At 44.5% G+C, this 23,046-nt stretch overlaps 2 protein-coding genes across 2 annotated transcripts in view; one reads left to right on the top strand and one right to left on the bottom strand.

Annotated features, from left to right (window-relative positions):
- Nucleotides 1–1,010: 1,010 nt before the first annotated feature.
- Nucleotides 1,011–9,662, top strand: TMEM37 (transmembrane protein 37). Its single transcript, XM_024224517.2, has 2 exons — nt 1,011–1,265; nt 5,658–9,662. The coding sequence occupies exons 1-2, from the start codon at nt 1,245–1,247 to the stop codon at nt 6,228–6,230; spliced, it is 594 nt and encodes a 197-aa protein (XP_024080285.1). The 5' UTR covers nt 1,011–1,244; the 3' UTR covers nt 6,231–9,662.
- Nucleotides 9,663–17,532: 7,870 nt separating this feature from the next.
- Nucleotides 17,533–23,046, bottom strand: part of SCTR (secretin receptor) — a 27,660-nt gene continuing 22,146 nt past the window's right edge. The window contains exons 9-13 of the mRNA XM_024224499.1: nt 22,058–22,127; nt 19,338–19,429; nt 19,090–19,228; nt 18,862–18,903; nt 17,533–17,715 (exon numbers count right to left, since the gene is read on the bottom strand). Coding sequence (XP_024080267.1) covers nt 17,533–17,715; nt 18,862–18,903; nt 19,090–19,228; nt 19,338–19,429; nt 22,058–22,127 — 526 coding nt within the window. The remainder of the gene's footprint in view (nt 17,716–18,861; nt 18,904–19,089; nt 19,229–19,337; nt 19,430–22,057; nt 22,128–23,046) is intronic.

Genomic DNA, 23,046 nt, shown 5'->3' with positions numbered 1-23,046 from the left:
CTATGAAAGTGAGATCTTGGAAGAGTGTTGACGTTTTCATAACGCAATAAAAATACTGTAATGATAAATAATAATTAATAATACATAGTAATAAGCATGTCACAAAAACAAACTTTATATTTCCAAGATCTTTTATAATTTATACTCAGGTAAAGGAGAAAATCCCTGGAAATATTCATTTTTAAGAGGGGGTTCACAAGACTTGACATTTTAGTGAAAGGGGTTCACCGGTTGTTAAAGTTTGGGAACCGCTGGTCTAGATAATACTTAGTCCTGGCATGAATGCAGGTGACTGGACTAGATCAGTAGTTCTCAAAGCCGGTCCACCGCTTGTTCAGGGAAAGCCCCTGGCAGGCCGGGCCGGTTTGTTTACCTGCCGCGTCCGCAGGTTTGGCCGATCACGGCTCCCACTGGCCACAGTTCACTGCCCTTCCCGCAGCCCCCATTGGCCTGGAGCAGCGAACCGCAGCCAGTGGCAGGTAAACAAACCGGCCCGGCCCACCGGGGCTTTCCCTGAACAAGCGGCGGACCGGCTTTGAGAACCACTGGCCTAGATGACCTCTCCAGGTCCCAGCCAGCCCTATGATACTAAGATTAACACACATGTTTAAAATTAACTTGCTCTGGAGCTCATGTCACTGAACTGGCCAGAGCTGCTCAGGGGTCCAAATCTTAGCTCCAGGAGGACCCACCCCTGGTGTGGACCAGGGAGGAAGGGCCTCTGGCCCTGCCCAGGCTGGAGACCCCAGACCCCCTAGGAACAAAGGGGAGAGACCACAGGGGCTCCGGGTGCTGCTGTCCAGCTCCCTCTCCTTCCACCCCCCCGCTTCCCCCCATCGCCCTCGCCCTCGCCTCTGCCCCCGGCTGCCTGCCGCCGCCCGCGCCCTTTCCTGGCTCCCAGCAGTCGCTTGTTGCTCTGCTCGGAGCGCTTCGCTAACCTCCGCCCGCCTCCCTCCCTCCCTCCCTCCTTTGTGGCTGCGGCCGCCTCCCCCGGGCTGCACTGCTGCTGACTCAGCCAAAGGGGAAACTCAAAGGGCAGCAGCCAGCCCTGCCTTGCCGCAGCCCCCGGCTTCCCTGACCCCGGCAGCATGTCGGCCGGCTGGCTGCTGCCCCCCGCGGTCCCGGCCCGGACCCTCCAGCTCTGAACTGGGCGCTGGCAGCGAGAGCTTGTTGTCAGCACCTGAAGCGAAGCGAAGCAAAGTTTCTCTCTGGTCTCCTCCTCGCTGCAGGCAGCCGGAGCCAGCATGACAGCCATAGCGGTGCAGGTAATGAGGGGACACCGGGGCCCCGAGTGCCTGGCTGGGGGGCGATCTCGGCTGGTGTGACTAGACAGATGCAATCAGTGTGGATGCAGAGGCGCTGGGTTCCTGCTGTGTTTTTCCCCTCTTTGTTCTCCCGCTGGAGGCGTAAATGTTTATCACCCTGCAAGCTGAACTCGCTATGCTGAGTTCTTGCTACCTGTTGCTCTTTATAGTCTTCTTTGTGCACCAAAAAAAACTTCCTCCAGCTGTACCTTTCCAGGTCCCTTTTTAAATAAAAAGGAGAGCTTCTCTAGGCGCAGAGCAGAGTATTGGTACATTAGTCTCATCCAAATAATGGAAAGTGCCCGGGGTTAGGAAGGGACCTATTGCCTTCGAAATCTAATCTGACCTTTCCTTGTTGGAGAGATTTCTTCATTACCGCAAAGTGTACCCAAAAGCTGTATTCTTACTGTTCCGTGTCTTGGTTTAAATCCTCTCAATGATCATTTAACACCAAGCCTTCCTTTTACTAGCTGCAGGACAAACTAGTACATGGTTATTAGTATAATAGGTGGCTGGGAAGTGCCTAGGTCTGGAAAAATGATTTGCACCATACTGTAACAATAAGAGTTTGCTCTTATTTAGAAAGCAAGAGATTTTAAAAACAAGTGGCTATAGTGTGAGACTTGTCTATCCAGTTAGTCCTAATACTAATTAATAAATCAAAGTTGGTCCATTTCCCTTCCCTACCCCCCACAGTATTGTGTGTTGTTTACAAAGTTCTCCATCACTGACATGTTACGTACACTTCAGCAGTATGACTCTTCCTCTAAGCGTCTTGTGACGCTTTATATGAAAGATGATATTTTCAAAATAAAGTACATCAGTATGGTGAAGGGAGGTGTTTAGGCTTGGTGACAGAGGGAACTCGCTGACAATGAGATCTCTTAAGCGGTGGAACACTGTAATCTCCCAAAGAAAGTGAGTGAAGCCCCCTCATTTGAGAAATGTAAAACTGGACTGGCCAAACTGTAGAACACGTTCTGGAGGAATCAGTCCTGCACTGGCAAGGAGACTGACTGGACAAGCTAATCAGTCTATACACCCCTAGATGGAGTCGGGTGTGGATTACAACATGCAGTGCTGCACTACTCTGAAAGAAGGCTTGCTGTTTGTGTGAGAACATACATATTGATGCTAGTAGCAGTAACTTACTTAGTAAGTACTTAGCAGTAGTTAGTCATTTGGGGATTTAGTTCTTCTTATTAAGCCCATCCATGTCAGAACCACCATATATGTCACTCTGAGATATCCAATTAAAGCTAGATTTCATTTATTTTAAAACAATTCCATTTATTTTAAAAATGTATATTGACCTTATCAGTGTAGCATGTGGTGGGAATAAAACCAGATAAATATTAGTTGGTAACAAGCCAAACTCATGCCCACCTTTACCACCACCCCAGAAAATTAAGTAGTCCAAGCATATATAAAGGAAGAATGGTCTGCTAGGGTTAACACGTAGGCTTGGAAAACAGGAGACCTGAGTTCTATTTCTAGCCCGGACACAGACTTTCTCTGACCTTGGGCAAGTCACTGCATTGCAAAGTTACTAAGGAGATTTAAGACCCATGAGTAGGAGATACAGAGTCCAAGGTCTTATGTAGCCTGGGTGTATTTTGTCTTTAGCTATCATGGAATGCATGGTTGAAAACCTACCTAAGGGGAGAGTGGGCAAGTGCTGGGGGATGGGGGAGGAGAGCAGCAGAATGCAGGGAGGCACAGAACAGCCTGTGTATTTGGGCTTTGGAGGCACCTGCTCTCACTGAGTCACAGGCAGTAGATTGGCAGGGGTAGTGTTATAAAATATTCCCTGTCAGAATGTGCTACTTTGCTGTTATTGAGCACGCTTGAGTGATACACAGGCAACCCTAGGCTACTGCAATAGCCATACTTGCCCCAGGCACCCAAATGCTATTTGCACAGGGGATTGGAGTAAATTAATGCTGACCTAGTCAGCAATGATGTGCATGCTGTTTAGTAGTATATAATATGGTATTTTTGGAAGGGACTGGCAGTAGAAGCTGCTGAACACTTTTGAAAATCTGACTCTAATTGTGGGTACTGAGCACCTGAAAATCGGGCTTTAAGACTGCAATCTTTGGGGCAGGGATTGTCTTTTTTCTTGGGAGTGTGTATTGTTCCTAGTACAATTGGGCTCTGATCTCTGACTAAGAAATGTCAGTTCTGCCTTTATATTCCAGGATAATACAGGATTAATATCCTGGGACCGACACGGCTATAGGTGCACTGCGTAGGATGATACATGACTGTGCAAGGTTCCAGCATTATGACTCAATATCTTGTGGGTATCTTTGTACAGTACAATAATTTGAATAAAATCAGAGATTGTTTCCTCACGAATAGGATATTCTGTGAACGTACAGGCTCTAAAAACTGAGTACACTGAGCACTCACATACGATTTTAAAAACAACTCAAAGGATTAAAGATTTTAGAGTCTCATAAGTAACATTTTAGTGTTCATGTATTACTATTTTTAAAACTCTTGTTTTTAAAACCCTCTTGGCAGGTTCATTATAATACTTCTGTCCCTACCATTTCCATTAGGCAAACAATTTTTTCCCCACTTTCCTTTTGGCTCATACACCAAACACTGCTCTGCATCATGTGTTTCCTGTTTGTGTTCTAGCACCATCAGCAGTGTTAGCCACACTCTAGGGATAAGGATTGTTAGTGACCTTGTGCCCCATTGGCTGGCTAGTTCTGGAGTGGCAGAGCACAAAGGATTGTTCACCATACAAAATGGGGCTGTTTTGACACTTGTGGTTTATTTTTGAGAGAACTGGATTTAAATAATATAGGTCAGATTGTGCTTGCCTTGCTTTACTCCTACTTTACTAGTACTCCCATTGACTTCAGTGGGACTACTCCTGGTTGTAAGGGACTGTTTAATATGAACAAGGCTATCACAAGCTCCCCCATAGTTCGAGGGTTCAGGCCCACACTCCTTATTCAGACAAAACTCCCATTGCCTTTCACAGAGTGCAGTATTGGGCTGATGATCTAATGGAGAATACTCTACAGATTCCAGTAGTTATAAAGAAGGTCAAAGCATGATCCTAAAGTCATATGGCAGCTCTTTCTAATCTCCAAAAAAGCATATTACAAATTGTTTCATGAAGCGAGTTGGCCTGAGTCTCTTTTCACTAGCACAAATTGTATATCAAGAGGAATACCATTGAAATCGATGGTGTAACACCAGTTTTTCACCAGTGTAAGTGAGATGGGAATCAGGCCCAGTGAGTGTTTACGTTCATGAAGGCTGGGTTTCTATGGAGACTGCAGGAGTTAATGCACCCCAGCCCCCATTTCCCCCTTAGGCTCCTTTGACAATCTCAGCCTACATCTGGTGCATAGGAGGCATTGTTATCTTTAAGGTTGTAGTCATTTCCACTGGAACCTCCTCTTTTCCATGGCTAGTGCCTTTCTGAAAATTTAATCTTTTGGTCTGAAAGTTTCCATGCTTGGTTTCTGTTCCAAGGGTGACTTTTTTTCTTTTTCTTTTTTTAATTTGAGCAGAATCTCTATGTGGCCATCTTTGAGTAATAGGAGAGTGGGGGGGGGCGGGAATACACATTTCCCAATGTAAAGTAAGTTCTTATTTGCATTACAGTAGTGTCTTAAGGCCCCAGTCCTGACCAGGGCTCTATTGCTCTTGGCACTGTACAAATACACAGTCAGAGACAGTCCCTGCCCAAATCTAAAGTCCTGATCTTGAAAACACGTATGCATGTGCTTAGCTTTCCATAAGTGAGTATGTAGTGAGGAGTCCTGCTAAAGTCAGCAGGACCATTCACATGTGCAAATTTAAGGACATGCATAAGTATTCACAGAATTGGGGCCTAAATGGACAAAACAGACAAAGTGAAGCAGAATAATGACTTGTACAAGGCTGCGGTCAAGCAGGGAAGTCAACACAGACAGCATGAGTCCCCATACGTTGCTTCAACCACAATACTATTCTTCTTCTCTAATTTTAAAGATATATGTACACTGCAGGATCTGTTTAGTCATTCATGATATTAGGGCAGAGGTTTGAGCATTGGCTTGCTAAATCTAGGGTTATGAGTTCAATCCTTAAGGGGGCCATTTAGGGATCTGGAGCAAAAATCTGTCTGGGGATTGGTCCTGCTTTGAGCAGGGGGTTGGACTAGATGACCTCCTGAGGTCCCTTCCAACCCTGATATTCTATGATGATGATTATTATTAAGCATGCATTCCCATAATTTCTAAAGGCCTCTCCATTTTGTTCCTATGACTTAAATATATCTTGAATAGTAACTAAAACAGATTAATTTTGTAACTTGTTTTCTTTTGTAATATCTCTTTTAAGGCACAGAGGCTGCTTGCTCACAGAAGACCCAAGAAATCATTCTTTGAGACGTTCATCAGAAGCCTCATTATTTTATGCGTGGCAATAGCAGTTGTCCTGTCATCAATTTCAGTTTGCGATGGCCACTGGCTTTTTGCAAAAGGACAGTTGTTTGGATTGTGGCACTTCTGCACCATAGGCAACAGCACCATATTGAAATGTGTCACTGATCTGAATCAGGCCAGTGTGGAAGGGATTAATTTTGGAATGATTCTTGCAAGAAGTGTGGTGTCTCTTGCTGTGGTTGTAGCAATATTTGGCCTGGAACTTCTGATGGTCTCCCAAGTCTGTGAAGACACTAATTCAAGACGAAAATGGTCAATGGGATCAGTCCTTATTCTTCTCTCATTTCTCTTGTCCTCCAGTGGAGTCCTGAGTTTTTTAATCCTCCTGAAGGACTACATTACCTTCATGGGCTTCACACTGACCTTTTGGTGTGAGTTCATTGCTGCCTGCCTTTTCTTCCTTAATGGAATGAGCGGACTTCACATTAACAACATAACATACCCGTGGAACAGAGCAAGAAAATTCTAGAACTGGTGGGAGTATTCTGCTTTTGTGTCATCAGCTTTGCCAGTTAGACTGGAAAAATCAGTCAAATGAAATTGGAAAAGGACATCAGGTTTTTAAAGTCATTTGCAAAGAGTAAAGGTTTGAGTCAGTCTGAGAATTTCATAGGATGTACCCACAGTTCATTGAGGATGGCTGCAGGGGAAAAATTAAGACCCGCTCTAGTTTTATAATTTTCTGCAGTAGTAGATAACAAAATAAGGAAAGGCTCCTATTTTGTTTAAATTTAAAAAAGCATCGGAAGTGTTTTATGGATAGAAGACCTGAAAATTGCACTCTATACCAGTTGTTTTAAAGTACTGGGGTCAAACACTCTGGGTGGTGCTTTTGGGTTTGGTAATGCTTTTTCTCTCCCTATCTTCAGTTGCTCTTCTTGAGTATGCGAACAGAGCATGAGGAGGAATGCATGCCCAGCATGTTCAGCCCAGCCGATGGAGCTTCGTTTCAGATTGGACAGACTATTTATGTCTGGTCACATTTATTAGCGTGGCATATTGAAAATCTTTATCAGGGTTTCACGCCCCGTCATTCTCTTCACAAGACATGGGTGAAACAGGTCTGAATCAATGTTAATTAGCTCATGTTTTCCAACTGTCATTCGTGTCCCCTATAACTATCCCTTCCATATATAATATATTAGAGGTTTGGGGTATGTACATCCACTATGGTTAGGATATAGGGCCAGAGTCTCATTTTGTCTCCAGCCCCTAGCAGCACAGAGGGACTGGATTGTGGCTATACATGGCCAGCAGATAAGGTGACCAGACAGCAGATGTGAAAAATCGGGACAGGTGGGGGGGTAATAGGAGCCTATATAAGAAAAAGACCCCAAAATCGGGACTGTCCCTATAAAATCGGGCCATCTGGTCACCCTACCAGCAGAGAATTCCATGAGGAAAAGGGAACTAGCCACTGGCATAAAGCCAGCAGCACCTGCTCCTGCACCAGCCACCCTATTCCAGCCTCTTCTGGTGTAGGCGCTCATGGGATACTTTAGTAAAGGCCAGTGCAGACCAGGATTCAGAATCAGGGAGCTCCAACTGGCTCCCTGATATCCCCACAGGGGCGACTTTGGCCCATAGGGTTAATTAAAGTTCAGCCTTGCTATTTCTGGTCATTCATTTGTCCATTCTCCTTTCACTTCGCTCCCGGGACAAGCATGTCTGAGAGTGTTAAAGTAGCTGATGTGATTTACTCCACCACGGTGACCCTTCCCCCTGCCTTTTACCATAGACGGTCAGAATTACTCTGGTTGCACAACACCAATAATTCCCAGTGAGTCAATGGGAATTACTGCACTCATGTAGCTAGAGAAATAAACTCATTCGCTTTGCCATGTAGAGGCTCTTCTGTGATGAGAGAGAAAATCTGTAGACCTGACAATTTAGACAGAATGATTTCCCCTTGTGATTTAAAATGAGGAAACATCAAAAAATAAACTTCCCCAAAAATGAGGTAACCAGAGGGGCTGATTCTGCATTCACTGAGCGCTGATGTAAATCAGGAGTAACTCCATTGAAGTCAGTAAAATTGCTGGTGTGATGGAGAGCAGAATGCCAGACCTAAGATCTCTAATTTAAAAGATGCATAAGTTCATTACAGCTTTAAAAACCCTGCAAGTTGTTGATGTAGTAAAATTAGTCAAGCTGTCGACAGTCTAGTCAAGTTCCTGCATGGCTGGCAGAAGCAGAATACAAGCATCTGAATTTAATGCTTGGAGCATTGCTCCAAATTCTTTTCAATATCCTTCCTGTTCAAAGTAGAACACTCCATTGACAATGGATTAAAACATTTAGAAAGCATTTCACAGCATCTGATAAAACCTATTTTATGTCTTTTGGAAAGATTTTTTTTTTATTTCTATAAAGACAAATATTTAAACATGTTCCCTCTTCATAGTTATATTTGAATCAATAATTCTTCAGCAAGGCATTTAATCTCCTGTACTACACCAGTTTCTAAAACATACTCTTCTACCCAGTGCAAACACACCAGTATAGTTTGTAGAATAAATGTAGTGGAGAGAGAACGCTACTTATGCGAGCCATGAATAAATGTCATCCTTTGTGCAAATCTGTTCTTTAAGGCCAAGAATCATAAGCACTGACTACATACATTTTGTAATCTTGTACAATGCTCTTAAACTGACCGCTCATTTTCTAATGAGGAAATATTTTCATATTTTCTTTTTAAGAGATGTCAACTTTCACAGAATAAACTCCTAAACCTTTTTGTGTTCCTCATCAGTACGGTGAGAGTGAGTTTTCAGTCCAGATCTAGATATGTATGTCTTGTTCTGGTAAACTTCTATTGTTCCCTAGCACCCTATTTTGTATGTCTTCTTGATATGATAATGCACTAAGCTAAGTTACCCAGAGTAACTACTGAATTTTATCTTTTTGCAATATTGGGCCTATTCCTGCATTCCTTGTGCCTTCAGTAGGAATTTGGGATGCACAAGGAATACTAGATACATGCCCCTGGATCTGCCTATGACATGCTGCACTGTGATCCTAGCTGTTTCTCTTATTTAAATAAGGTGCTTTTGCTTCACCGAATTGCAGTTTGTTTAACACAACTAGAAGCTGAACCTGCAACCACTTAACTCATGGGAAGAGTCCCATTGATTTCAGTAGGGCTACTTTTATGAGCAAGCGTTTGCAGGATCGAGCCCCAAATTGTTGCACATTGGTTATATCAACGGCGTCAGTCTGTGGAGTGAGTGCCTTAAGCCATCGTTAAGTAGTGTTTCAGTATGAGGTACGGGGATACAAACACAGAGTACCTCTGAGCAGGATGAACCTGGTGATGGAGCACTTGCATGAGATCCATGACCAGTGTATCCAGGGTTTTGTGGAGACACAACGCTTGATGAAATTACATTCCTTCTTGGTAACTTCAAAACAATGGATATAAATGATGTATGCACTTTGAGGCCAGCCTTAACACTAGCAAGAATTAGACCCAGGGTGCTCCTGTCCTGCTTCTTTTGGAAGGAGGAGGGGAAAGTGGACCATGAGTTGTATATCCCCACTAGTCACATATAAAGAGGAAAAATCAGAGGATGAGTTAGAGTCCACATGGGACACACAACAGTTGCTTGTGCTTAAGGATGGTCCTGTAGAGTTTTATGAATAAATGAAAAGTCTTTTTTTTTAAAAAGTCCCCTACTGAAAGAATTGTGCAAAGTTTCCTTCTGTAGCTGGCTTTGTCTAGCAAATTATTGTGCTTGATTATTACATTGTGATTATAAGGTGTATTTTGTTAGTAAATACTGCAGAACAGGCTAGTACTACTGTTAATTTTTCTTAGGCTGTTGCATCTAATAAACGCCTGTATATACAGTAGTTTGTAACTTTTCTAAAGCCTAAGACAAAAAAAAATTGAAAGTCAATATTCCTGAAGTTGATGATGTTAAATAAACTACTTTGAAATTAGAGGACTAGTCAGTTCAACTATAATTTGTTTGTATGTAACCTTATGAATAGATCTTATCTGGATTCCTCATTCCCCCCACCCCTTTAAATATATACATAATCTCACATGTAACAAATGTGTATGAAGATACACATACTAAAGAGAACTGATCAGAAAGGCAGCTGGAGAAACTATTGCCATTACATCTTGATCTATACTCAAATATGGCCAGCTGGTCTGCTGTGGCCTACACCCACTTAATATCTAATATGGAAACTACTCATGTCCCCCTTAGCCTGCACAGTCAGGCCAGCTCTCTGTGAGGGGAAATGCAGTCTGCAGTGTTTCATGTAAATTAGAGGCAACACCCTTGCCCCTACATCGACATACACACACACACCTCCCTTCTATTACATATTGTTTTACCACAAAATTCTATATTGTCTCCTTTCATGTATTTTCAGTCTTTCTCCTTGCCCTCACTAGGCAACCACATTACAAATGTTGCCCCCCCTCCCATTTTTATATTGGTCTTTGAGTTTGGGATACTGGCAACTAAGTGAAATATATAAGAACGACCTGATCTCTGTTCCAGAAGTTTTATTCGGAGGTTGTGGTGCTAGGAGCTAGGTCCCAGGATTGTGAGTTAGGACTCCTGGTTCTACCAACAAAATTTACATGTGGTTGTAGGCATGTAGGAGGGTGTGGCCCTCCCTCGCTGTCAGTATCTGAGGGAGGCCATGCCCCTTTGCTGTCACACCCCTGGATCAAGTCTTAAAAAAGGGGGAAGTTAGCAGTCTCTAGGGTTCCAAACCTCAGGCAGGGTAGAGCAGCAAATAGTTCAGGGGGCCCAGGCAAGGGCAGGGCACCAAACAAACAGTCTAGCATCCTAGCTTGGTGGACAGTAGACCAACACAGGTCTCCACCATCTTCTAGCCCAGGGCCCTAACAGTGGCACTGCCACTGGGTCAGTGGGGATCCAGCCACAACACGCTGACCTAGAATCAGCCAGCAGTGTAGCCGGACAGTAGTCAGCTGCCCCTAGGCTACTTCCTCCCCTCCCCTCAGGGTGTACCTGAACCCTGAGGTCATCTTCCATCTCCCCAGGGTACACTGTCAGAGGCAATCCCAGCAGCCCCGCAGCATCGGGCGTGTCTGGCAGTTTGGGTAGCTCGAGTGAGTCCTCAGGACAGAAGTTTTCTGCGGGCTCCGGTTCCAGCAGTGGGCTGGACGCATCTGTCTCCCTCAGAAGCTCCAGCCCAACTGAGCTACAGAGCCCGCCTCTTATACTTCCTATTCCTATCCTGCCCTTTTGCTTCAGGCATGGTGACTGAGGCCCTCCCGGTTCCACCATCCCCAGGGGTGTCTGGCACTCCCTCGCTGTCAATTTCCGAGGAAGGTCACTCTTCTTTGCTACAGTGGTTTTAGACAAGGCAATCAACATCTATTTTCCTCATTTATACAATGGAGATAATACTTTCCTAGCTCACAGGGGTGTGATCAGACTCACTTCTTTAATAGCAGATTGAGAATCTTTTCTTCCCATTGGTGAGCAGTTACTCACACCAGGAGTCACATTAACTTCAGTGGGAATATTTGTGCCAGGCAGTAAGGGGTTCGCAGTCTTTCTAAAGGGCTGTAAGATGAAAGATGCTATAGAACTTCAATTTATGACTAACAAATGTCACTGAAGTGAACATAAGGGAGCAATGCATTGGCAAAGGAATGCATCTGACCAATGAACCCTGAAAATGGATTTTCTGATGGTCGAATCACACTTACATTCGTTGTTCAATGGCAGATAAGTAGCCCCAGGTGACTAGATTCAGAATTTTGCATGAACTCCTTTTATAATCATTTTGTCCTATTCCCCATTGTAATGTTTCCTGAGAACTATTTTCCTACTGATTTTTGTTCAGTTCAGTACACACTTCAATATGAATCTAGTGTTGTAGGAATTCACGCAGCTGCCTTCTGTCTCCACCACAGCACCAGTGCTGTTAGCAGAAATATCCACAGAGAGCAAACAACAATTTTGCTTACTGCTTTTGAAGAGCAGCAGGGGGAGTGCCCAGTGTCTGCAATAAACTGATGGCTTTTATGTTCAGTTCTCAACACACATAGTACGTGTCTTTCTGCATCTGGGGCTTAGATGCTGCGGGCCTGATTTTCAGAAGGGCTGAGCCTCCCCAACTTCCACTGAACACAATGGGGCTTGCAGGCGCCTTTGAAAAACAGATCCTGTACTGATTAATGCCTTTATAAATACCCAAAGTAGAGTGCCAGGAATATGGAATGTGGAGAACACTTCCTCTAACAGGGTTAAGTAGATCAAACAGAATGACCTTTTAAAACTCCATTTGGTACTAGAACGCCGGGAAAAGAAGTGGGGGAGAGAATGCAGTTTTGTGACTGCAGAGGTTGTTATGATCAAACCCTGCTTGGGTAGGTGTTTATTCCAGTGCATGTTGATGATAGGATTCACCTTTGATCTAAAAGGATTTCCATGACCTATAAAATTTATACCAACGCTGACTCACACATAGCCGGCTGCTGTCTTTGGGTACCTCTCTCCTTTCACCATATTCTGAGGCTAAACCCTTCCATTGATATGTGGGTTTGCAAATAGTTACATCAGATAACAGTTGGCATTAATATGCAAATCTACATTGATTACTTCCTACTAAATCTCTTGACCTACAATTTTGTATTCAGATAGAAGTGAAGCTTTTCCCTACAAACATGCAACAATCAGAGGCATTGAATTAACTGATAAATGATTCTCAAACTGAGAACGTACACACTGTTTAGCTACTCTTGTTGGTTTTGGTTCAGGTTTGTGTATCTGTGTGATGTAAAATTTGGATTAATGTTTGTATCTTTCTGGCAGCATCTGGGATGTTATGAGGGAGGGAAATTTAATTATATGCTACATGGACTGGGCTGAGTGACTCACAAAAAGCCTGTAGGTTCTATTTGTTTGGGGTAAGTAAACCAGAAGTAGAGATGCTTGTCTGTGTCAGAGAGTGGTGTAATGTAATCACCCAAGCACAGTGCTAGATGCCAAGGACTCCCAGATTCTAAGCCTGATTCTGATTCTCCTTCCTTTTGTTGCTGTGGGTAAGTAAGACTAAGTCTACACTCAGAACGCTACCGCAGCACTTGTGCCACTGTAGCACTTCAGTGCAGACACTTACTACAGTGACCGGAGGGGTTCCCCGCTGCTGTAGGTAACCGGAGGCAGTAGCTATGTCAATGGAAGACTTCTTCCATCCACCTAGTGCTGTCTACACAGAAGGTTAGGTCGGCTTAACAACGTCTCAAGGGTGTGGATTTTTCACACCCCTGAGAGATGTTGCTAGGCCAGTGTAACTTTTCAGTGTAGACTCGCCCTAACTGAAAGGGACACCATCAACTTGAAATTCAGCCATTTTCAAAAACACAAGTTAACAGTGGTTCCAGGTTGTAGGCCTGCTCCTGGGAAGTCCTATCAATTTGGGTGATTTTACACTGGCATCTTTCTTTTTTAAAAACATTTTTGTTTTCCTCTTGGTGGGTGAGCTGTAACATCAACAGCGAAGCTAACTGAATGTAGAGGGAAACGGTGAAACTGACTTTACACCAATGTCAGATTGTCCATCCCTTTCTTCTCGTGATGAGCCTTTTCTCACTCAAGTAGTTCCACTTAGTCAGTAGCACAGGTCATATGAAGAGATACTCACCAGAAAATGATGGGGAAGCAAAGGGAAGCTGTGCAGGGGAAGAGGGGGCTGGGGATGCCAATGGGTGAAGTTTGGGGTGCATCGTCCCCTCAAACAAAGGCAAGTGGGGGGCATGCAGGGTCATGTGCTGCTGACCACCCCACCCCCCATTTCTGCAAGGCAGAGCTGCCCGGCTGGGGGAGGGTGCCGCTCAGACGTTGCCTCCTGGGTCCTAGGCTAGTCGTGCTCCCCTTTGTGTGCTGGGAGCCATCCTGTTTTCTGTACCACAGTGAATGCCCCTGGTGGGGCAGGGGAAGGGGGCAGGGTGGGTTGGGGGAAATGGGAGAAGAGGGGTGAGGGGAAGAGGGAGTGGGGATGGAATGTGGTGGGATAGGGCAGGGGATGTGGGAGTCAGGGGAGAGGGATGAGGCAGGGGACAGTGGGGAGAGGAAGGGGGAGGAGATGGGACGGGGGGCAGTGGGGAAGGAAGATGGGATAGAGAAGAGGATGGGGAAATGGGAGGGGGGGGGAACAGGAACCTGGCATGTGGCATCCCCTCAACAGCAGCAGTAGAAGCTCCCCCTGGTAAGCAGGCCCATCGAACCCCCACCCTGATGAGCCCTGCCCCCCTGCACTTGGACCCTCCACACTCAGACCCTCACCCTACTAAGCCCCACTCCCCCAGCATCCAACCCCCCCCCCCCGCTGAGCCCCTCACACCGACCCCTGCCGAACCCCATCCCCCCACACTCAGATCCCTCCTGCTGAGCCCCAGCCACCTTCACCTGAACTCCCACTGCAGAATCCCATTGCCCCTGCGCAGTGCCGTATTATTGCCTAGGCCGACAAGGCCTAGGCCTAGGGCTGCAAATTTGCAGGGGTGGAAGCTCCCCTCCGCGCCCCGCCCCTCTGCTCCAGCTCACCTCCGCCTCCTCTGCAAGCACGCCGCCGCATCCTGTTTCTCTCTCCTCCCAGGCTTGCGCCGCGCGGGGCAGGGAGGGAGGTGGGAGGAGGGGGAACGCCACGTGCTGGGGGAAGAGGCGGGGCCGGGGGCGGGGATTTGGGGAAGGGATCCAATAGGGGAAGGGAGAGGGCGGAGTTGGGGCAGGGACTTTTGGGGAGGGGGTTGGAATGGGGGTGGGAAAAGGGTGGAGTCGGGGCGGGGCCAGGGCGGCAATTATTTCCCGGCCTAGGGGCGTCAAAATTATTAATCCGCCACTGCCCCTGCGCCTGAAACTGCCTCAACGAGCCCCTGTGCATTCAGATCCTCCACACTAAGCCCCAGATTGCCCCCACATGGAACTCTCTTACCCCACACCTGGATCCCCCCACACTAAGCCCCTCTACACTTGGATCCTGCTGGGCTGAGCCTGCTTGCCCACACCTGGTGCGCCTGGTGCAGAGGGGCAGGGCCCCGGGGTGTTTCTGGGGCAGGCCCAACCCTTGCACTGTCAGGGTTGGGTGCAGCCTCACGGCCGAGTCTCTGTCCCAGGGGGGCTGCTGGTGATCTCCCACCTCTGTGCACCCAGTGGCCTCTGCGTCCCACTGCTGTGCTGGAGCCTCCACATTCATTTATCGACAAATAAAATTTGCAGAATTTTTATATATTTTTTGTGTGCAGAATTTTTAATTTTGGGGGGCAGAATTCCCTCAGGAGTAAAAGCACTAACCCAAGTGGAGGAAAAGAATGTAAATGAACTTTTTCTAAGCTCTCAAAAAAACCCAGCCACCAATTAGTTTGATTCTTATTTTCAGCTCAATTATTTCATCCCTTCCTAATTGGGACCAAGAGGACTCAGTTGGCAAGATACTATTCTTAAAATCAGAATTTTGGACCAGAAGGTCAGGTGGTATATATGTGTAGCCAGCACTTAATTTGTAATGAAAGAGGTGCCGGGGCTCAAGCAATTAGATGCCAGGGCTCAAGCAATTTTTTTACATTCATAACTGATGTGGCAAACCCAGAGGTGCCAGGGCTATGAACTACCAAGCCCAGGGGTGCCTGGACTATGAACTGCCAAGCCCAGAGGTGCCGGGGCTCAGCCCTGGCACAAATTAAGCACTATATTTAGCGCCACTGAGGTCATGCCCTGTATAAGCTCATTGATTTCAGTAGTATTGTGTAAGGCAGAATTTGTAAAGACTTTCCCCTGCCTTCACTTGGAAGACCAGAGAGGCAGATCTCACAAGTAGAGACACAACAGTCTAAATGTTGAAGGCTTTTTTTTTTTTTTTTGGAGGCACAGGGAGCTAGTATGGGAACTTGTCAGACTGGGTCTCTGCTTCTACCAGTTCAAGTGATCATATTAACCCAGACAATACAATTGCGTTGTTTTCTGATAACTGCATTGTTAGAACAGTTGAAGGGAAGAAAACTATTCCCATTTATTCTGATGCCATTGAAACCTAGCTATACAATGGATACATAGTAGGAAAGAAACAACAGCTGGACCAAGGCCTAGCCTTCCCAGCACATTTAATCTACAATTGGGAGATTTTAAAGACAGACAAGTTTTAAAGGTTGAAACAAAGGGTTAAACAACTAATTCTACATCTTTAACTAATATGGTGCTTTAGAATATATTGTACAACCTTCATCCTGCAAAGCAGAATCATATCTACAGTCCAGCCTTCAACAGAAAAAGAAATATGAAACATTTTATAATCGTGAGCCCAATCCAGCCACAATGGAGTGGAAGGAAGCCATGTTATAGGAAGAAGGAATTACCGAGTGTATCAAGGTGTCAGAAGTGCCAGGCACCCAGCTGAGGCAGGAGCAGAGTCTAGTTAGCATAGAAACAGGCACTGAAGCAGGAGTGAGGACTAGCTGGAGCAGGAGCAGGCTGTCAGAATGTCAGGGTTCAGACCAGCCAGGAACGGAAGCTGGCTTTCTCCCTGACTAATTGTGCTGGTAGGCAACCAGTGAGCTTCGCTGGACTGCCTTAGAACTCAGAGTGCCACAGCCCCGATGGGCTTCTGCTTTAACAGTCCTGCTTATGAGCCTGGGCCCCACAGCCATTCAGCGCATACCATACCCTTTAGTTCTAGCATTTGGCTTCTGTCTCTCCAGTAGTGGCCCTCAGCTCAAGAGCATTTGGCTTCTGTCTCTCCAGTAGTGGCCCTCCACCCACCTGGGACCCAGCTCTTAGTGGTAGGATGAACTCTCGCCCTCACCATTAGGCCTGACCGCCCACGGCCGGGTCGGCATCATAGAACTACAAGGCAATGGGAATGATCCCAGCCAGATAGTGACACTGAGCAGACTGGAGAGACTATGTCCCTTAGGGGCCTATATATCTACCTTGGTCCTCACCTGTGGATTGGCTGAACCCTGGTTGAATGTCCTGGGACCTATCACAAGACCTGCAGGTAATTGCCTCTGATGACTCATCACACTCTCTGGCTCAGGGATGACTGATTAGGTTTAAGCAAGCTCAGTTTCAGAGGTAACTCAAGGCTCACTCATCACACAAAGTGAATCATCATCATCGTCTCCTTTTTCCAGCGCCAAGGTTGGGTCGGGCTGAGGGTCTGAGAAGATTCCATCGATGTCTGGTTTGAGCTGCCATTTGAGCCTGTTGAGTAGTTGGCTGGGTGGTTTTATGCACTGTGTTATACCTCTCTCCTTGGATGTCCACAGCCTCTCACTGTGCACTCTTCTGTAGAGAACAGTTTTAGTCAGTTGGTGTGGGGTCATTCCATTGTAACAACACGGCCAATCCATTGTAATCGGTGCTCTTTAATGAATGTCGTCAAGCGCTACAGATGTCACCATTTCTTAGTTTATCTAGCCTTGTCCCTCCTAGGATATGACCCAGGCACCTCATTTCAAATGTTTGCAGCTTTTGCTCCAGACGCTTTCTCAGTACCTTCAAGTAATGTCGGTACAATGAATGTTGTATATAATCTGGTTTTAGCTGTCATGGAACCAGAAAAGGGCGGGGAGGGGGGGCGGAGAGCAGAATCCTTGCAAAATAACCATAGTAGTATAATACCGCTATACAGGATATAGACAAACAGATCTGCTGCAAGAACAGTTGACTGCGGGCCAAGTTCTGCTTTCGGATACATTCAGGAAGGTCCTGGTGCAGCCCATGGGAGTTGCCCATGTATATCTTAGGACGGAAGTAGCCCTGGACTGCACTTTGCTAAATTACACTTGACTTCTGGATAGTCTGCCTCTTTTGCTCTTGAGGGCTGGGCTTCATCATCTGCATCACCTGGGTGAAACCACTTCCTCCGTTACTGGATGAAGAGTTGAGGTGCTGATTCAAGTGAACGTGTTGGCTTAAATGCCACTGCCTCCATTTTCTGTGAATTTCCAATTGAACCTAAGCAGTGAAGTCACAGAATATTTTGGTCAGCGAGTATGTGTAGAACCTTGCATTTTTGCAGGGAATCAGCACAATGGGAAAAGGAGAGACAGTTCCCCTTATCCAAAGCTTATATTTGTTCCACACAAGGTACTCTTTATTTAACCCCGAGTTTAAGAATGGAGGTAGGTACTGGATACTATTATTTTATTGTATTGCGGTTAGAGCTGGTTGGGAATTTTCTGAACAAAGGTTTTTTCTTCAGAAAAGAGTAAGGGTCTTTGACAAATTTCCCATTTTTTAATTTTTTTAAAGTTTCTAAATTATGAAAACACCCTGTTTTGACATTTTCAGAATGAAAAGTTCCCTTTTTGTGTTTGAAATGGCTTTTTTCATTTAGAAATGTAAATTGATTTTATAATTTCTTTTTTTCAAGGTTGATATTTAAGGGAACCATTTTGATTGACCTGATCCAAAATTGTTTTTCAGATTTTCAATTAGTGAACATTTGATATTTTGACTTTTTGGCTAGATTTGGGATGGGGAAAAGTTTTTGAAATCTCAAATTCTCTTGGGATGGGAAAATTGTTTCCGACTCTGCAGTAATTGAGGTAGCACTTAGGACCCATAGTCATGGACCAAGACCCCACTGTGCTAGGTGCTGTACAAACACAGAACAAAGATCTAAGATGACATAATTTATTTGGACTCTAATAAAACTTTTGATAAATTCTCTCACAAGAGGCAGTTAAGAGAACTAAGCAGTCATGGGGTGACAGGTAAAGTACTGCTGTGTATTAGAACCTAGTTTAGATACAGACACCAAAGTGTAGGAATACATGGTCAGTTTTCAGTCTGGCCAATGATTAACAGGATGCTCTCATGTTCCCTCCCAGGCGTGGTGTTTAATAACCGGGGGAAAGGTTTGGGGGACGAAGAGGTGGCAAGGTTTGCAGATGGTACTTACTTACATAGGTTACTCAAGTCTAAAGAAGACTGTGGAGAACTTCAGAGGAGAAGTTAGGCAAATGGGCAGCAGGCTGACAGATGAAGTATAAGGGGATTCACATGCGAAGAAATAATTTGAACTAATGCTCATTGCTGCGGTAAGCTTGAGCCTGTGGAGGTATAACTTAATAGGAGCCGTGTATGCAGAAAACTCACCTCACCATTGAGAAAACAGTACAGCACAGCCACAATAAAGCCCTGTAAAATAACAGAACCATATCAATAACCAGATTTAGTATTTTGGGGACAGTTTTTCCAGATTAAAATTGATTAAAAAATTTAAAAGCAGATCAAGTATCTTGCTTCTATTGCTGCAGCTGGGATATTAGAAAGGGAGGGAAATGTCCTTTCTTTGATTAAAAGGTTATAGATGTCAAATATCACCTGGAATGATCCGAGTGCTAATTCAAAAACCAGTTGAATTTCCATCGTGCCGCTGTTCACGTCCTCAGGGAAAAAAGCAAAGATGATATAGTGAATTCCAAAAAGGGGGACGAGAAGGAGTGTTGATTTTGCAAGTCTCCTAGGAGTAGAAATAAACAGGAAGATGATATTGTAAACTGGGAGAAAAGGGAACTATTTAAAGGTGAGGTGTTTATATATATATTTTAAATAGTAAAGAGATAACCTACTTGTATTGGTTGAAATCATTTCCCCTTCCTTCTGGCGATTTGAGCTTTCTCATTAAGATTCTTAAAATATTTACAAAAAGAATGAAATTAACCTGTAAAAACAACAAACATGGATGACAGACGTCAGACTACTGAAATCACTTATTAGCAGCACACTGCTGTGCCCTACACGGGACCTGCAGCCTGGCTTTACCCATCTGATTTAACTAACTACATTAATCTCTAGGTGCTCCTAGAGCAGTGGTTCCCAAACTGGGGTTCGTGAACCCCTGGGGGTTCGCGAAATGTTACAGGGGGTTCTTGGGAAAAAAATCCCTAATGGTGGACAGAGCTGTCCCTAGGAACCCCGGGCAGCATGAGGCCAGCAGCCTGGAGCCCCTGAGCTTCCAAGAGCTAAGCAGATCAAAGCAAGCCTATCTATCACACTGAGGAGATTTAAACTTCAAGACTCCTTATAAGACATGGAAAGGGAGGTGGATATTTTTTGCTGATTTTATAATTAAATAGGCAGCTAGTATTGTTTTTTAAATTATTATGATGAACAAGTTTAAGCTTTGTTGTAACGTGCGTTGTTTCCCTGGACTGCTCAAGACCTGAATGCTTGTGTAGGAGGAACTCTTTGAGTTGGCTTCTTAAATACCTTCATACTGTTTCACATCTTATACTCCTTGATGAAACATAGGAGCCTTTTCTTATAACAGGCTTATTCAAAGTGATACAAGCTATGAAAGTGAGATCTTGGAAGAGTGTTGCCGTTTTCATAATGTAATAAAAATACTGTAATGATAAATAATAATTAATAATAGTGTGGAATAAGCATGTGATAAAAACAAATGTTATATTTCCAAGATCACTGCTTTTATAATTTATACTCAGATAAAGGAGAAAATCCCTGGAAATATTCATTTTTAGAAGGGGGTTTGCGAAACTTGACAGTTTAGTGAAAGGGGTTCACAGGTTGTTAAAGTTTGGGAACCACTGTCCTAGAGGGTGACATTCACCTGTGTGCCACCTATGCATCACTTAAATCCTACTTAATCCCTATTTTGAACACTTAAGCAGCACATAGGCCCTGTGCTGTCCCTCTGCCAAGGGGTTAATTTCATCCAGACACAACTAAATAGTGGACAGAATTCATTATTCAAACTTCAAGACAAATCACCAAAGAAAAGGGAGGTGATGCACTCTGGTAAAATGAATAGTTGCCACAATTTTCAAATATCTCCTGTTCAAAATTTGGCTTTTATGGGGCCAGCTGATTGCCCCGGCTTGATTAGATACAAGTGAAGATGTTCAGAGGAAGCCATTAAAGTTATCCTTTGACAATCATTGTTACAGATACCATTTGTTCTGCATATAGGGGATCTTAGATACTGGATCCACATTAACTACAGGCAAAGCAGGCTTCATAATGGTAACCATTGAAGGAATGCTTTCATTTTCCTCCACAAGGAGGAAAACCAACTAAAAATGCTGATCTGCTTCTTGGGCAGTGGGAAAGGGAAGCAATATCTTTCTCTGTTCATTTGGCCTGCAGACAAAGAGTAGAAATAATATGATATAGTCAGATACAGATTCAGTTCTCCTTTCTTGGTAAGAAGTAGTGTAAACCAGACTGGAGCATGGAGAAATAAAATTCAGCTTATCTATGTTTCACATCACCTCTCCCAACGTGGATACTCTGTGCTCCATCCACTACGCAGCTAGTGACCCATTCATTTACTCAGCTGCAGTGGCTTCCTTATCATGCCGCTGCACTGTCGCTTTTAACCCTTTCCTACACATACAGACAGTATTAAATGTAATGCCCTATATTAGGGGTCTCAGGTTAATTTGAGGAAACATGAAGGGGAACCTTTTTGTGTTTTCCCCAGTGGACATTGCAGATTGGAATGCCCTTTTGTGTGCTGTAGATTTGTTAAATGAGTGATTCCTTATTTTTATCCATTAAAATATTATTGCATTTCAGTGTATGTGAGCTATCTTCATAGCTGTGCTTTGTGCTGCTCTAGGAGAGACACCCCCCTCTGTCCCGATACACAGTTAAGTTTGTCACTTTATTGCTGAATTTCCTGATCTGGCTGGAATTTAAATCTCACCCCATCTAGTCTGAACGTAGATTGTTGCAGTCAATGCAAAGAAATGCTGTGGTCCTGCTAAGTTTTCTGATGGGCTTGCCCAGTTGTCCAGCCTTCCATTCAACTTTGTGGGGTCAAGAGAGTTGCCTGGGTGTAAATGAGGGCAGAATTTGGCCCGGGATTCATATTGAAAAGCTAAAACTGGTGGCTGTGTGGTCTAAAGCAAGTTGGTTTGGGCTTTGCTGAGCGAGGCAGTGTCGGAGTGTAGGCAAAACGACTGTTGTGCTGAAAGCTTCGGCCCTTTTGTTTCTCCTCCAGAGCCTCCCATGGAACAGTGCAAAACAAGCTTCCACAAGCCAGTTGAAGTTCATGTGAAATCAGCAGGATGTGGAAACCTGATCCCCCTTAGGCTTTTGCTTCTTGGAAGGAAACTCAGAGCTTTCTTTGTAAAGTTAGCCCTAAGGCATTAGTTACAGATGCTGACTCCTACTAAGCGAAAGTCACTGAGGTTGTATCACGCCAGTTAAGGCACATGTTTAAAATCTTTTGACAAACAGTTTTAAAACATGTCAAGTGGGTGATCTTTGATTTCACAACATTTGGAAATGCACTTTGCAAGCACTTGTTACAGAACAGACTTACAAAAATAGACAGGACTACAGGGCCTCTAATGATCCACCAGATAGCAGCATTGGTATTAATGTCCCAACACCTGTAATAATAATAAGGAAAAAAAAAAAAGATGTACGGTTTAGATCCCCAAATGCCAACTGCTTTCACACAGGGTCTTAATTTCTTAGCTCTTCAAATAGGTCTCTATTGCATTTTTCACAATATTAAATAATTTCCATTCAGGGCCTACTCCTGTGCCCACTGACATCAGTGGCAAAACTTCAATGAGGCTAGATTGCATCTGGACTAGCCAAATGACATATTGCCCTTAAAATGAAGTAAAATCCTATTTATCCAAAAGCCTTGGGGAAAACACCTGAAGCCATCAAAGAAACGAGGTTTCATTGTTCTTACAAATCAGCTACAAAGTCGGGCTTTGAAATGGCTGTGCTCCAAGTCTCTTACTGGAGTGCAAAAAGAGAAGGCCAGGTGGCTTTAAAGGGGGCATCCACTAGGTTTGAAAAACTTGGCTGCCTTTGTAGACGAACCCCATTTAAAAAGAGTTTTAAATCATTTGGTGCATTCTGAGTCCCTCAGTGCCATCTGGCAGAGGGCACATCATACAATAATTTCCATCAGGCCAGACATACTCATTGCCACAACACGCTTGGTCATCATCTGTTTCTAAAAGGTATCATGGAAGGTATCATAGGCAAACCAGTAACACGCCGGTCATTAATATCGTTGCACAATGTATGTACAGAGGGTTGTATAAAGAAGTATGGAGGTGTGCTGGAAATATGGTCTTAAAAGGTGTTTTGCAAACAGTGCAGAAGCCCAGCCTGTCCAAGACAAAGGAATGTTATTTCACCGTTTTCGTGTGTCTCCAATGTAATACCTCAAAGAACAATGAAAAGTACATCTGCATACAAGGGAAACAAAGCCAGCAAGCTAAACAACCAGGCCGCGAACGTGTGTGTGTGTGTGTGTGTGTGTGTGTGTGTGTGTGTGTGTGTGTG

The sequence above is a fragment of the Terrapene carolina genome, unplaced genomic scaffold (assembly GCF_002925995.2).
Source record: "Terrapene carolina triunguis isolate 2854851 unplaced genomic scaffold, T_m_triunguis-2.0 Scaffold62, whole genome shotgun sequence".
NCBI classification, from domain to species: Eukaryota; Metazoa; Chordata; order Testudines; family Emydidae; genus Terrapene; species Terrapene triunguis.
This window is presented reverse-complemented; position numbering and strand designations above follow the sequence as displayed.

Bases quoted from the DNA above. Each gene is read 5' to 3' on its own strand.
- TMEM37 (XM_024224517.2), top strand. From the start codon at position 1,245: ATGACAGCCATAGCGGTGCAG. The intron at 1,266-5,657 runs GTAATGAGGGGA...ATCTCTTTTAAG, and splicing joins TGACAGCCATAGCGGTGCAG to GCACAGAGGCTGCTTGCTCA.